Consider the following 15620-nt stretch of genomic DNA (forward strand, 5'->3'; position numbering starts at 1 on the left):
AGACTTAGTGCCTGTCAGAGCCTCAGAGATAATCCCCGAAACTAACTGATGGATACGACAACAAAGACCAAGCCACAATATAACCACCGATATGCATATTAAGGCATCAGTCAGTTTGGTTAATGTACTTGAGACCAGTTTTAGCAGATCAAATTCCAGGCTCAGGCTTCTGTAACAGTTTGGTCCCATGAAAAATCGTCAGAAATTCAAATTTCACCTCATCAGAAGCTGTGACATTTGATCCTGAGTTTCTGTCTGAGAGATTGTACAAGGGAGCTAAATCAGAAAAACACTGACCGTTCACTTTTCCCTGTTTATGTTACCTCAAGAGCACAAGAGATTGTGACTGTAGAATAGTCGCAGATGCTTATTCTGATTTGCATGACCCTAAATATTGATGAAATGCTTGAGTGTTTACTGTGCTCTCAAGAGAAATAAGCACCTCGGCATTCTAAACAACCATAAACACATGGAGAGCGAATGAAGTAATTGCATACTGACAGAGGGAGACACAGAGAGACAATAATAGCTGGATTGCCGGCTGCAGCCACGAATGTAAAGCCTTTCTCTTTGGTATCCTGGCAGTCATTAGCTAAAGCGTGTCTGTGGCTGGCATCAGCAGCGGCTCATTTACATATAACAAAGCAAGACGGAGCCATTAACCTGAAAACATTACATCAACTCTCCGCGGCTTATAATGTCTGCACATTAAATCTGCATTGTGAGTGCATTAAAATCACATTAAGGAATGAGATGTAATTGTTTATAACTTGCTGCGAGCTACAGCGAATGTTTACCATTAGGCCTCATATTTGCTCCTATAGGAAGTTGTAATGGCTGTCAGATTGTGTTAAATGAGAAAGAGAGTCGGATCTCATGCTTATTATGTTATTCCAAGACACAAACATGTGCAATATCAGTGTGATATACTGTGGGCTAAACAGAACTGCTTTCATTTATATACCTGCGTCGGCACTGTGCGTCATTAAATAATACACGTGTGTATGGATATTGTCAATTATACACAAACTTCAAAAGATCTTGCCAAATCGAATCAATTAGGATTGATCATTGACTACATGTTTGAATACTTAGAGCACATGTAAAGCTTTCTTTTATATATATATATATATATATATACAATAACCTTGCTGTTTGTGTGTGTGTGTGTGTGGTTTAATGGTTTGACACATTTGCAATTATATTTTATAAACCATAGCAAATATAATACAAAGCTAAGCTTTACACATCTCTATTTTCTCCTCAGAAGGAGCGCGGTAAGAAAAGAGAGGAAAAGAAGAAAGAGAAGGATATTGATAAAGGGGAGAGACTCAACAACGTGAAGGTACAAACACTGGACAGAAGTAATAGATTATTTAATCTGGAAAACAAGTAGTTTAAATTAACACGGATTAACCAGATCATTATGACCCAGTCACAGATGAAATCACAGATGAATTACACTGGTTATCTTGTAACATTGGCTCAGGTCAAGGTCTGGGAGCAATTAGATATCACATCAGCGTGTTGGGTGTGGGAGAAAGAGTCTCTGACAGGGGCAAGATCCTCGTTATAGCCAGATCCACTGGGTTGGAGCATCCTGTGGGGTGCTCCTGGTCAGCAATGGTGAGCATCGATCCAGAATGCAATTTACAATCAATTTAATTATTTTTTAAATCATGTCTAAACCTAGATGCTGTCATAAGTTCAAGATTGCATATAAAAAGGTTATTTATAACACCTTTAGACTGCAGATTTATAGTCAATACCATTAAAACAAAAAGTCTGGTTGTTTGATCGTTTAGTTCACCCGCACATAATTTAAATATGTATCACGTGAGAGGTTTTTTACACTTATCTGTCACTAACCCCCAGGTTGATGAAATGTTTGCATCATTGACGTGTTGTGTGAGATGAAAATAATTTGTAATGATTTAAAGGTGGGTTGGTAATTCGTTTCTGAAACACTTTTTATTTATTTGTCGAAATTGTCTTCATGTCCATCAACAAGTATCGTCTGGATTTAAAAAAACAAAACACGACCAATCATTTCACTTGCTCTGAATGAAATTATTGGCTGGCATACCTGCTCACAAGAGTCTTCAGCTGTAGACACATACTCTGCTGAAGCAGAGACAAAAGACAGAAGTTAGTGAGCAAGGCACACCTTTGGTGACAAGAAGGAAAGTAAAGGACAAAACTGTAGAAGAAACAGTCCAATGAATTTGATGGTGCTCTGCGTACATCTGTGTTGAGCTATTGAAGGCCTGAATTGGGAGAAGGGGAAGTGCAACCTTCTTTTTGTGTGTGTCAGCGTTGTGTTATGAAGGCACAATGTGTGACAGCAGAGAGGCCAAGTCGCTCCACCTCTGTGGTGCATGAGCTGGATCCTCAGGGAAAACTCCTCATAAACATTCATGTTGTTCACAGATGCTTTTGTTTTGCTGTGTGCATCAGCATGGAGCATTTCTCATTCATACACAGGGGCATAAACATGGCTTCTGAATCTTAAAAGCTTTGATACCATTGGTAAGACTGTAACTTGAGCCTCAGCTACTGTATACAAGTTTCAACATATCTGTAATAATTATAATCTAAAACTCCTTTTACATTTATATTACCTTAACATCACAGTGTACTAAGAGAAGTCCTTGCTGTGGGCAGATTAAGGCAACATCCATACTACTATGTTTTAATTTGAAAACAGCCGTTTTCAAACTAAAGCGATCTGTTTCCACACAAGCATGTTGGGTCTGTAGGGGACAGCGGGGTAATGTGGGACATTTTTTACATTTGCTCCCCTCTAGGCGAGCTAAACTGATATATTAGTAAAATGTACACATTTTCCAATAATTCAGGATGTTTTCTAGCAATAGAAATGATCAGAATGTCTTCAGGACAAAGGGCAGTGAAAATATGATTGTTTTAAAAAAAGTGGTCGTGTCCCACTTTACCCCGACTACGGGGTAAAGTGGTCCACTTACTTTTTCTACTTTAAAACTACCATAACAACACATGTTTTAATCCCGACAGCTAGATTGACAACCACTAATATCGGACTAGTAACGGAATCAGGGGGATTGGTCAATTAAGCACATTTATGATTATTATGATTCATGTGATCTCTTGCACACCCTAGCTTACCGGCACATTGTTTCTCTGTCCAATTGGCAGTGACAGGGATATTGTTTTTCTCTGCGTATTCAAATGCCAGTTCACGGCACTTAACTGGAGCAAGGCCATGGAACTGGTCAGCTAGTTGTTTCAAGTGTTTGGCAAGCTCCTCCTCCATCTCATCTGTGAATATTCTCTTTACGTCAGCTACTGCACCCCAGGCTACTGATTTTACTTCCCCTTTCTCTTTTTTCTTTATGAATCTTTTGAGGGTTGTCTTATCAATATTTCTATCCCTTCCAGCTTTTCTTAAGGACTTCTTTCCTTGCATGACCTCAGCGGCTGCACTCTCCATGTCTGCGAGGGGTGTTTGGCCCCAGGTTGTCTTCCTGGTGTAGTTTCTTAGCATGATGGCTTTTCTACAATGTTTATGACATTAAAAATAAAACATATGTAATGTAAGATTACACTACATGTGATGTCTCACTTTACCCCACAGCCAAAATTTTAGATAAAACAACATCTCTGAGCAATTCAGGCTAATCTTCAGCTAGCATCAATCACATGGCTGTATATGTTGGAAGTTCATCAACATGTATGATATAATTTTTTCTACCTAAATCAATTTGTTTTGACACAACAGTTGATTAAGTTCAAAGCAAGAAAATTTACTTTTACATGCAAAAAACACATTTTTGTGAAAAAACATACTTTCCACAGCACCTGCACCAACTTCTCCTTCATGGCAAGGGGGGAATGGGAGGTTTTTTTAAACATAATAGTCACATGACCACAAATGTGTTCCGTTGCCTAGATACAGGGGGTGTTTCACATCACCCGATGTCCAACATTACCCCGCTCTCCCCTATCAGTTTTGATCACGGTCCATTCTAACATGTCTGCAAATACGTGCCAGTGTAAACAGGAAGCATTTGGTTGGTTGCAGAATTGTCACAGATTGCTTCAACAATAGCTCGTCTCCGACACGTTAACAGTTGTATCATGGTAAAATACAGGATTCAACTGCACTGGGGCTGTTAGCAAAGACAGTCAGCAACGCTTGTAATTCATTGTCAATGTAACGTTCTACACTGGTATCTGAGGCTAATGCTGGTTGTTTTCTTTCGGAAGGAGGTCATGTGATAAGAGCCTGACAAATCAGCAAAGGCTAGTCGTGAACAGCAAGCGGTTGTGAGTGTCAAGGTCATCATTTCCAAGCGCCTCCTTCTCCGCCCACCCAGACTAAAACTAACACGGGGTCAGCAGCGTTTCCAAACTTCTCAGTTTAGCGTGTTTAAACCTCTGGAATAGTTCAGTAATTCAGTATTTCCACGGCCTGTGTAACGGAGAGGGAATACTGTAGCTCACAGTGCTGGGAATACTGTTGTGCGTGTTCCGATGGTCTACAGGGAGCAGGAATGTGGGCTATGGGCAACTGTATGGACTAAGAGGGAAATATAAGCCCACACAGGTCTATACTCCGGCATTATCATTTCTTACTCGACCTCCATCTGCTCAGAAACTGGTCTCGGGGTCAGCAGCGTTTCCAAACTTCTCAGTTTAGCGTGTTTAAACCTCTGGAATAGTTCAGTAATTCAGTATTTCCACGGCCTGTGTAACGGAGAGGGAATACTGTAGCTCACAGTGCTGGGAATACTGTTGTGCGTGTTCCGATGGTCTACAGGGAGCAGGAATGTGGGCTATGGGCAACTGTATGGACTAAGAGGGAAATATAAGCCCACACAGGTCTATACTCCGGCATTATCATTTCTTACTCGACCTCCATCTGCTCAGAAACTGGTCTCGGGGTCAGCAGCGTTTCCAAACTTCTCAGTTTAGCGTGTTTAAACCTCTGGAATAGTGTGGATGCCAGGCCTATCTGAAGGAGGGTTAATGCGTTTTCAATCAAAAACATAGTAGTTTTGATGTAACCTGAGCCAAATGCAGCTTTTAAAAATGTAGATCAGGCTGTTTTCAGTCTCTGCAGCAGAGAGAGATCGTCAAAATATTTAAATTGCATAACATTTGACCTGAGGACGGAAGACAAAAATTACTATGATTAGCCTTTCAAAGGAAAAATAACTAATGCAGCTTTCACATAAAATCTATCTCCAGTCCAGATCATCAAATTGAACTGTGGGTACTGACGTCTGGAGCAGAGGACAATGGCTGATACAAATATACTTGCATTTATTGTGTGTGTGTGTGTGTGTGTTTGCAAGAAAAGCAGTGAATAAAGCAATGAATGTGTGTGTTTCTAGGTCATGGTTAGTAAATTTGGTATTCAGTATTTCCACGGCCTGTGTAACGGAGAGGGAATACTGTAACTCACAGTGCTGGGAATACGGTTGTGCGTGTTCCGATGGTCTACAGGGAGCAGGAATGTGGGCTATGGGCAACTGTATGGACTAAGAGGGAAATATAAGCCCACACAGGTCTATACTCCGGCATTATCATTTCTTACTCGACCTCCATCTGCTCAGAAACTGGACTCTGTGCTCCTTCTATCATATGTAAACATATTGAAGCATTTCTATTCGGTTGCCTTCTGCTTGAGAGCTGTTTTAATTGAGTTGTTTTGCAGCCCATTCCAGAAATGTAATCAAATTCTCATAATTACTTGTAACTACACGTCTTCATGTGTATGTGCACAAATAACAGCGTGAAATGATCATAGTGTTTTCTGATGTCTTCTGCTGGATTCACTGAAGGTCACCTGATATTCAAAGACAGGTCTTGCCTGTATAGAGCGAGCCAATTTTCACAGGTAAATTATTGTTGATTGTAAAAAGTAAAAATGTAAAGGCAGTACATTCCTTTTCTCCTATGACACTGTCCAGCTTTGTGGTGGACTTTATTTAGTATGAGCAAGGTTACCAGTCAATGAGCAGGACTGCTTCTAAAAAAATTCTATATCATGTTTTACATGAATTCTGTTTCTTTATTTTAGGCATTCAATTTGCAGGCTTAGCCAAATATGCAAATTCCTAGTGGGTCATTTTATCAACAAACACTTTGTTATATCATGAGGTAACTCTGATGATTTAATAAGACAGCGATAAATAACAAGGGTTTAAATCCAGTCATGAACCTTAAAAGTAGAATCACAATCATGAATCCAAATCCAAATCATGAAGCTGTCTTTGCACAACTGTCTGACTGTCTGTCTATCTGTCTGTAGGAGAGAGAGAGAGAGAGAGAGAGAGAGAGAGAGAGAGAGAGAGAGAGAGAGAGAGAGAGACTGCCTTGAGTCAGAAATCAGGAGGTTGCAGCTTCGCAGTTGACCTGCAGATAAGTTACACATTGATGTGTGTTTTTCTTGCAGGAATGGATTGAGTCTGTGTGTGTGTGTGTGCGTGTGTGTGTGTGTGTGTGTGTGTGTGTGTGTGTGTGTTTGTGTGTGTTTGTGTGTGTTTGAGCCTGTGTGCTTGTGTGCTGGCAGAGATATGTGGCACTGTTCATCTCTGTGTCTTCCTTCTTATCAGCTGCTCCTGCTGTCGATGAGCCCCAGTGTCAAGGAGAAATTTGAGGACATTTTGTGTGTATGTGTTTGTGTGTGTGTGTGTTTGTGTCTGTGTGTGTGTGCGCGTGTGTGAGAGAGAGAGAGACAGAAAGAGGCTTGTTAGTTTAAGTTTATGCTGACGTTTAATCTTCGAGGATGGAAACGTGCTGACAGCAATGTTTCTCTGTCTCTCTCTGGTCACTTTCTCACTCTGCTTGTCTTTCACTCACTTTCTCTCATCCTGTCCTGCCCCTTCATACACTCTCCTTTTCTCTCCCCCTCCCCCCCCTATCTCTCTTCAACAAAGACATCATGACGTATCCACACAGTGCAACAGGACCTTTCATCCTCCTCTGCAGATAATCGACTGTACATGTCTGAAAGGTGTACGCACGCCTGCACGCATGCAAGCACGCCCGCACGCACACGCACACGCACACACACACACACACACACACACACACACACACACACACACACACACACACACACACACACACACATTGGTTTCAGGATGGAGGAGACTGAGCTTTAATGAGCAGATATATTTGATTTCCTTTCACTCTTCACTTCATTTACTTTCTTCTTCTGAGATGTTTTCAGAAGCAGCAATGTGCTTTTCGCTTGTTAACCCAAACAAACAGACATTAGTGTAAAATACAGTGGATCCAGCGGCCACTGAACTAATTTTACACATGAAAGTCTGAGGGAGGCTACAATCAATATGGCGTTTTGAAAATGCTGATTTTCAAATTGTTGAATTGCAGCTGCAGTCAAGATAACACCAATCAGCATTTTGACTATTAGGAAAAAGGTTTTATCCATAGCTCAATGGTTAAAAAGCCCATACTTTACACCTTTCTGGGATTTAATAGGGATACTAATATGGGTATATTGGTACCCCTAAGATGATATATCAATGGTTTAGAGTCGAAAAAGCTGCTTCAATGTGTATTTCCATGTCCTCTCTTCTGCCTCTCTCTGGAGCTGCAGACAGAACAAGCCGTTTTCGCCTGCCTCTGGGCAGCGGGGTTTGTGGGACGGTGGCTGGACTGGTACCGGTTGGTTGAGGCTGAGAGACGAGTGCGATCCCGAATGACATCATACCGGACAGGAAGTACGAAACAAGACGTTTCGATAACCTATTTCTCAGAATGGACTGAGTGAAAATGTCCGCAGAGTGACTGTTTTCATACTTTGAGGGTGCCTACTGAACCCCTTCAAGTAACTACGGATAGTAAAAGCCCAGAAAATGTAATTCGCAAAATATGGGCCCTTTAAGTTTACAGGATGTTTATTTTTTCAATTTTTTAAATAAAAAAATTCTAGTTTTATTTTCTCTTCAGTGCGAGTTTTGCTTAAGCAACAGCTGCTGGCCAGATGGCCGGGCATCTTTTACATTTCCAGTTGACTACTTTGTGACTGTTCCAAGTCAAATCACTGACCTTTTTAATAACCATATTGCCCTATGACTATTAGTTCCAACAGAATGAAGAATTGTAGTTATCAGACGTCTGAATCATAAGGTACAAGAAATACAAGTTGAGTAAGCAGCCCTTCCTAATGTCCTCTTCAGAGAAAAACAGATTTTTAACCTGAAACTGCTTTATTCTGTGATTTTACTGGATTAGGGTTCGGCTTCGGTGAGTGGGAGACCTCAGTGGATAATTTGGCTTTGGGTAGGTGCTGCAGGTAAAAATTGCGAAACACTGAAAATCGAGAGAAACACTTTAATTAAGACATCAACTCCATACACATTAATCTGTGCATGGAAATCTGTTTTAAGTGCAAATGTGGTATAATATGTGGAAAGCTTGAAAAATAGAGAGAATGGAGGTTACCATCTTTATTACAAATTTAAAAAAGAAATAAACAATGCAGCTTCAGGAGTAATAATTTAGCCTTTAGACCTTTACTCCACGCTGTTGTGGAGTAGCAGCAGCAGCAGCAGCTGACATACTGATAACTCAGTGACATCGGGCAGTGTACCAAGGTCTGCTTCAAACGTGTTTCAGCTGACTTTGCCCTCACTCTCCTCCCGAGCTGAGAGCGTTGGAGCTGCCAACAGTTCTCCCCTTAGTTTCCATTAAAGTTAACAACCTGCTGTGCTGTTACCCGGCTTTGCTCTGTTTATAATGAAGCTGCTTTAAGTGAAAAAAGGGGAAGTCATTCAACTGGAAAAATCCACATAGATGTCTCTCATTTGGTGATTCAAATCACTGTATTCTATGGGCCACCCACAAAAATAACAGATACAGTTAAATTAAATTCGGGATTTCTTAATCCAAACAATAACAAAATAATGGAATCATGGGAATTGTTTTCTTCTATATTGCAGATGGACATTTTTTTGAAGTTTTAACAGAGACGGTCAAAGCCACTGGTAATCTGGATATCAACCAATTAAAACACGACCAAAATAAAAAGTCTTGCTACCTTGAATAAAATTTTGACTTTCTCTGGATTTGACCTTTGTTGGAAATATTCTGTAGTACACAAGTCATAAGATATATAACAAAGGTGTAGACATTTGCATAAAAAAACAGTTGCATATAATATCTTGATAGTGATGTCAAATTTGATCACTCATACTTATGGAGGAAACCGTAGAGCACAAGCAACCATAGAGCACGGTGTTGTATCGGTCTTTCACCTGTACTTCAGTTCACCAGATAGTAAAATGATTCTGTATCCAAAAGGTCCCAGGTTCAGTCTTGAATATGTTCATTTCCTGCCACGTCTTTGCACAAGTTCATGAACCCTTTATTTGTTTTCACATCTAGATTTGGTTTATATCAGGTTGTGAGAAAAGGCCAAAGCCTGCAATCTAATGTGAAAAACTCTTGAAAACCATGAACTCCCTCTTAATGCTAAAGTATTTTTTGCTTTTTCAATGCAGTTATTCAGTAAGAATTGGTGTTAATTTAAGTTTATTTCCCTTGTAGGTCAGTGCAGTCAGTGTTCTGCATTATTCCCAAGTTAAGGAAGTCTATGCACTGACCAGACACACTGTAGTTTCTTCGTTCGTGATTTCTTGCCTGAGCGATCAACACTGTGGCTCTTGGATGATCATTTGGATAAGAAGAAGAAATGTGTCCTGTAGTTCCTTAGTGCATTTTCCCTTGTGGATGCTGGGAAGAGATCAATTGTCTTCTTTCAATATTATTCTAGTAAAACCACACAGTCGTTTTATTTGAATACACTCAGCTGGAACTGTTAATGGACAAAAACGTTCCACTTACACTCCCTGAGAATCCACATCATGCCCATTTAATTGATCAGTTAATAGATTAGTTTATTATCTGTTCATTGGTCCGTAGAGGGAAAGTATACTACGGAAAAAGGCCAATTAAAACCTATGTGAGGTAACTCAACATAAAAGATTAAACCACACAGTCTTAGTCCAGATTCAAATATAATTTCCTCAAACTCGATTACAGGTTTGCTTATCAGCATTTTGCAGAACTTGATTGCACATCTCTCTTAAGGCTATATTCGCTGAGACGTGTTGATTTTATAATTGATGCTGACTTCTTTACTTCCCCAATCAAGTGCAGTAAAGTGTAGATTTTTTCCCCCTAAGCCACGATAACGCAGGTGTTCAAGCAGCTGTTAGGCAGTGTTGTCTCTTCACAGCAAGTCAGTCTGATAGGAACTGAAACAATGCTGAACCTAACCTCAACATATCCGTCCCCTAACAGTAGTTTCCACGCGTACATTAATATCAGATCTGCTTTTATTGCCCATAGTCGGACACAAGCCTCCAGCACATGAGAGGAGATGAGATGCGTAAAACTAAAGGGGAGTCAAAGATCCAGAAACATAGAGAGCGGTACATTAGGCCATATGACATAGAAGTGAGATATGACTTAATCAATAATTCAGGATGTTAGAAATCCCTGTGCTGGCTGTTCACATGAGCTGTCTGAATTTTTAGAAGATAATAAAATGTACAGTCTGACTGGCACATGCATGTGCTTTAGTCTGGGGAATAGGAAGATCCAGATGAAGTGATATGTGTGCAGATAAAACATTTAAATGTATGTGCTTGACATGAAATAGTTCGGCCCTGCAGCCAAACCAGGCGCTTGCGGTGCCTGCTAGTATTGAACTATGAGTTAAAAGCGCCGCTGGAGCCTCATGTCTCTGCTTCGGCAGCCAGCTTCTGGCTTCAAAAAATGAAAAGAGAAGCAGATTCTCTGGGAATATCTTTTTTATAATCCAAAAGATAAATTATTAAATTATTTTCACTGACTAGAAATGTTATGTTTAGATTTTGCTGCTGATTTGACTATTCAGTTTGTTACGTCATAGATAAATATACAAGAGGTATATTGTACCTCTACCTTTTTAATTTTAAGTTACTCTGTGAATTTAACACTGCATTACATTTCAGAGTCGTTTAGTTTATGTTTATGCAGAATCCTCCATGCCTGTCTACACACTGTTTGATTTTCGGTGGTTGGTTGAGCTTGGGCTGTAGGGGCCTGATGTGATCTTTTTGTGTGGGCCAAAATGCATTATGAATGCATACTCCTATTCTTATTTGGCATCTGTTTCACATCAGGGTTAAAGGTACAATGACTTTCCAAATACATTGCTTCCTGGGTTGTGGTCAACGTTTAGTTCAGAATGTTCTTGTAATGCATGGACTTCAAGGTGTGTGTACAGATTGTTGAATTGTGGACTTCAGTATTGAACCAAGATTATGACCTTTTTACTATAGACTGTATGTCTAAACATAACCAGTAAAAATCTTTCCTCATGCCATATTTGGTACAGTCCGATGTCGTTGAGAGAACAAATGAAAAACATCATCAATGAAGGTAGGAAGGAACATTGTGTGACTCATTGAAACAGATTAATTGTTATTTTCCTCTCACAATCTGAGTGCTATCAATAAGTCTATGAACAAAATTACTATGTGACGGGCACGCAAGATGTAAGCCACGGGCTAGTAATTTTCATCCCTTTTCCACACTGTGACGTCTCTCAGAGATAAACACATTGCAAACATACCTGTCAGCTACCTACCACATCGCTGTTAAACCAAAAACACTGTGGTTACATCGTGCTTTGATAAATTCTGTGGGCTATACTCAGCTTCACATGGCTACAAGCACAGGTAACTACAGTGCCTTGCATAAGTATTCACCCCCTTTGGACTTTTCTACATTTTGTCATGGTATAACCACAGATTAAAATTTATTTCATCGTGAGTTTATGTAATGGACCAACACAAAATAGTGCATCATTTGGAAGTGGGGGGAAATATTACATGGATTTCACAATTATTTACAAATAAAAATCTGAAAAGTGTTGAGTGCATATGTATTCACCCCCTTTACTGTGAAACCCCTAACAAAGATCTGGTGCGACCAATTGCATTCACAAGTCACATTTGCAAGTCACATAATTAGTAAATAGGGTCCACCTGTCTGCAATTTAATCTCAGTATAAATACACCTGTTCTGTGACGGACTCAGAGTTTGTTGGAGATCATTACTGAACAAACAGCATCATGAAGACCAAGGAGCTCACCAAACAGGTCAGGGATAAAGTTGTGGAGAAATATGAAGCAGGGTTAGGTTATAAAAAAATATCCAGAGCTTTGAACATCTCTCTGAGCACCATAAAATCCATCATAAGAAAATGGAAAGAATATGGCACAACCGCAAACCTACCAAGAGGAGGCCGTCCACCCAAACTGAAGAGTCGGACAAGGACAAAATTAATCAGAGAAGCAACCAGGAGGCCCATGGTTACTCTGGAGGAGTTGCAGAGATCCACAGCTGAGGTGGGAGAATCTGTCCACAGGACAACTATTAGTCATCTACTCCACAAATCTGGCCTTTATGGAAGAGTGGCAAGAAGAAAGCCATTGTTGAAAGGGATCCATAAAAAATCCCGTTTGGAGTTTGCCAGAAGCCATGTGGGAGACACAGCAAACATGTGGAAGAAGGTGCTCTGGTCAGATGAGACCAAAATTGAACTTTTTGGCCTCAATGCAAAACGCTATGTGTGGCGAAAACCCAACACTGCCCATCACCCTGAGCACACCATCCCAACAGTGAAACATGGTGGTGGTAGCATCATGCTGTGGGGATGCTTCTCTTCAGCAGGTACAGGGAAACTGGTCAGAATAGAGGGAAAGATGGATGGAGCCAAATACAGGGAAATCCTTGAAGAAAATCTGATGCAGTCTGCAAAAGACTTGAGACTGGGGCGGAGGTTCATCTTCCAGCAGGACATTGACCCTAAACATACAGCCAGAGCTACAAAGGAATGGTTTGGATTAAAGAATGTTAATGTCTTAAAATGGCCCAGTCAAAGCCCAGACCTCAATCCAATAGAGAATCTATGGCAAGACTTGAAGATTGCGGTTCACAGACGGTCTCCATCCAATCTGACTGAGCTTCATCTTTTTTGCCAAGAAGAATGGACAAACCTTTCCATCTCTAGATGTGCAAAGCTGGTAGAGACATACCCCAAAAGACTTGCAGCTGTAATTGCAGCGAAAGGGGGTTCTACCAAGTATTGACACAGGGGGGTGAATACTTATGCACCCAACAGATGTCAACTTTTTTGTTCTCATTATTGTTTGTGTCACAATAAAATTTATTTTGCACCTCCAAAGTACTATGCATGTTTTGTTGATCAAACGGGAAAAAGTTTATTTAAGTCTATTTGAATTCCAGTTAGTAACAGTACATAATGGGAAAAAGTCCAAGGGGGGTGAATACTTATGCAAGGCACTGTAGCTACTAGCTGCCATGCAGGCCTGCTGAGAGTGAGCGAAACCCCAGAATATCTTTTAAAAGCAAACATTTAGGAAATTAAAGGAACTCAAACTTGCAGCTGAGATATGACAGATCCATTTTACCACATTGTGTGGCAGCTGGATCGCTTTGTTGTCTTTATTCAAGACCGTGGTCTTTCAATTTGAGAGCAAGACTTGTTGAAGTTATGTTCAGATTGTGTATTACTTTTCATCACAACCCTGCCCTTGCACTCAAATAGCCCCTGTTTGCATTTAAATGTGCTCTGCTTCTGATATATATACTCAGACATATTGTTGCTCGCACGGATTTCCTGCGCTCCAGCTTCAGCCCTTCTCCGCACTCAGGCTGCTTTCTGTGCGCTCGGGAATCTCCTCTCAGATTTCTCATCCTTTTCAGGTTTGCTTGTGGTTTTTCTTTGCGACACCCACGAACTCTATAAGGAAAACCTTTCTGAGAACGCGAAGGGAAGCTGGACATGTAGATGATTGAGCGTTTGTTTGGATTGGGAATGCTGATGCTCCAGCGACATCTAGCTGCACTGAATATTTTTATGCTTTATAGAACTTTACGACTGACACTAATGGTTTTGTACTCAGTAATATTTTTTTCCAACACTCATTATTTTCACATGTGGACTTTTTTATGGCCCTCATGTATTTGCTTGTCGGGAAAGCCTCTTGTAGAGTATTTTGACCTTCAGAATCAACTCACACTCCCTCCTCTCCGGCTAAATAAATTCCTTTTTATGTTTTCAGCTCAAGGGCAGACAGGGTGATGTATCTATTAAATGACAGGAAGAACCCTGGGATATGTCAGGCATTAAAATGAGAATTAACCAGAAGTACTGACTCTTCTGCTCAGCTAAAAATGAAATGGTAATAACATGTTCAACGGCTGTGGTCATAGAGAATGATCCATATCAGATGCGATCATGTCACTTAAAATGAAATATTCATAGTAATGGATACAGTGTACATGTACAGTAGGCTGTTGTTTCACATTAACACCAATTAAGCTCTATATGTGGAGTAGATTAATATATATATATATATACCTGCCAAATTTTTTAGATCGATAGTATTCTAAACCATATTCAATATTAATCCCATATGCAGTTATGAGAGATGGACAAACGTGTAACAGAAGGTAAACAGAAAGGACACAGTGTACTACTCATACACAAACAGTGGTTTTAAGGTAAGGAGTACTCCATTATCTCTCCAGTTGTTTTCGCGCTCTCTTCCCCTCCATTCATTTTCGTCTCTCCTTCCTTCGTCTCTCCCTCTCCTCCTCTCTCTTTCTAGCTCTCTGTGTCTGTCTATCTCTCCATGAACACTAAATCACTGTCGTCCCTTTAGACCGCTGGCGTATGTTGTCTTTCCTTTCTTTCAGCCCATGAATAAATTATCAAAGAGAACAAGACTCTGCTTTTCTTCATGGAAAACACTGGCGCTTGTTTTCGTCAGAGATAGTAAGGGAGTGTGTGTGTATGTGTGTGTACATGCACATGTTTGTGTCTTCGTTGATTCCAGGCAGGGGAGTGTGTTATCGCTAGGTGCTCTGTACATCTGGACAGAGTTGGGCTCTCAAAGGTGCACACACACACACACACACACACGCACGCACGCACGCACGCACGCACACACACACACCTACTGCAGCAGCAGCAGTTGCAGCTGCATATCTGTGGTCGATTGGAGTTAGTTTGAGTGGATGGTGTGAAGGGCAGCCAAAGGAGCAGTGTTCTGTGACTAATAACGTGACACACACACTTACACTCACACATTCGCACACTCACGCACTCACACTCACCACACACGTAGAAAGCGGTGATCTCTGAGGTCTAGCAGTCAAAAGGATCGATAGTGTAGCCACAAGGAGGCTAATCAATATGCTGGATTTACCCTGCTGGAGGAAGAGAATCAGGCCTGTTTCCCACGAAAACACACACAACACACACACTTACACAAACGTACACACACGTACACCAACACACACACACACACATACACACACACATACACACACACTTACACACACGTACACACAAGTACACACACACACACACACACACACACACACACACACACACACACACACACACACACACACACACACACACACACACACACACACACACACCCACCCTCCCCCACTTTAAAGTGTACACTTAAGTGTACAGACATAATAATTCACATAGCCACACCAGCAGCAGTGCATGT

General features: G+C 40.7%; 1 protein-coding gene across 1 annotated transcript in view; it reads left to right on the forward strand.

Moving 5' to 3' along the window:
* The window catches only part of LOC128453867 (stromal membrane-associated protein 1), a 104626-nt gene that overhangs the window by 39569 nt on the left and 49437 nt on the right, over positions 1–15620 (forward strand). The window contains exon 6 of the mRNA XM_053436969.1: positions 1268–1345. Coding sequence (XP_053292944.1) covers positions 1268–1345 — 78 coding nt within the window. The remainder of the gene's footprint in view (positions 1–1267; positions 1346–15620) is intronic.

Source organism: Pleuronectes platessa, chromosome 12 (genome assembly GCF_947347685.1).
Source record: "Pleuronectes platessa chromosome 12, fPlePla1.1, whole genome shotgun sequence".
Taxonomy (NCBI): Eukaryota; Metazoa; Chordata; class Actinopteri; order Pleuronectiformes; family Pleuronectidae; genus Pleuronectes; species Pleuronectes platessa.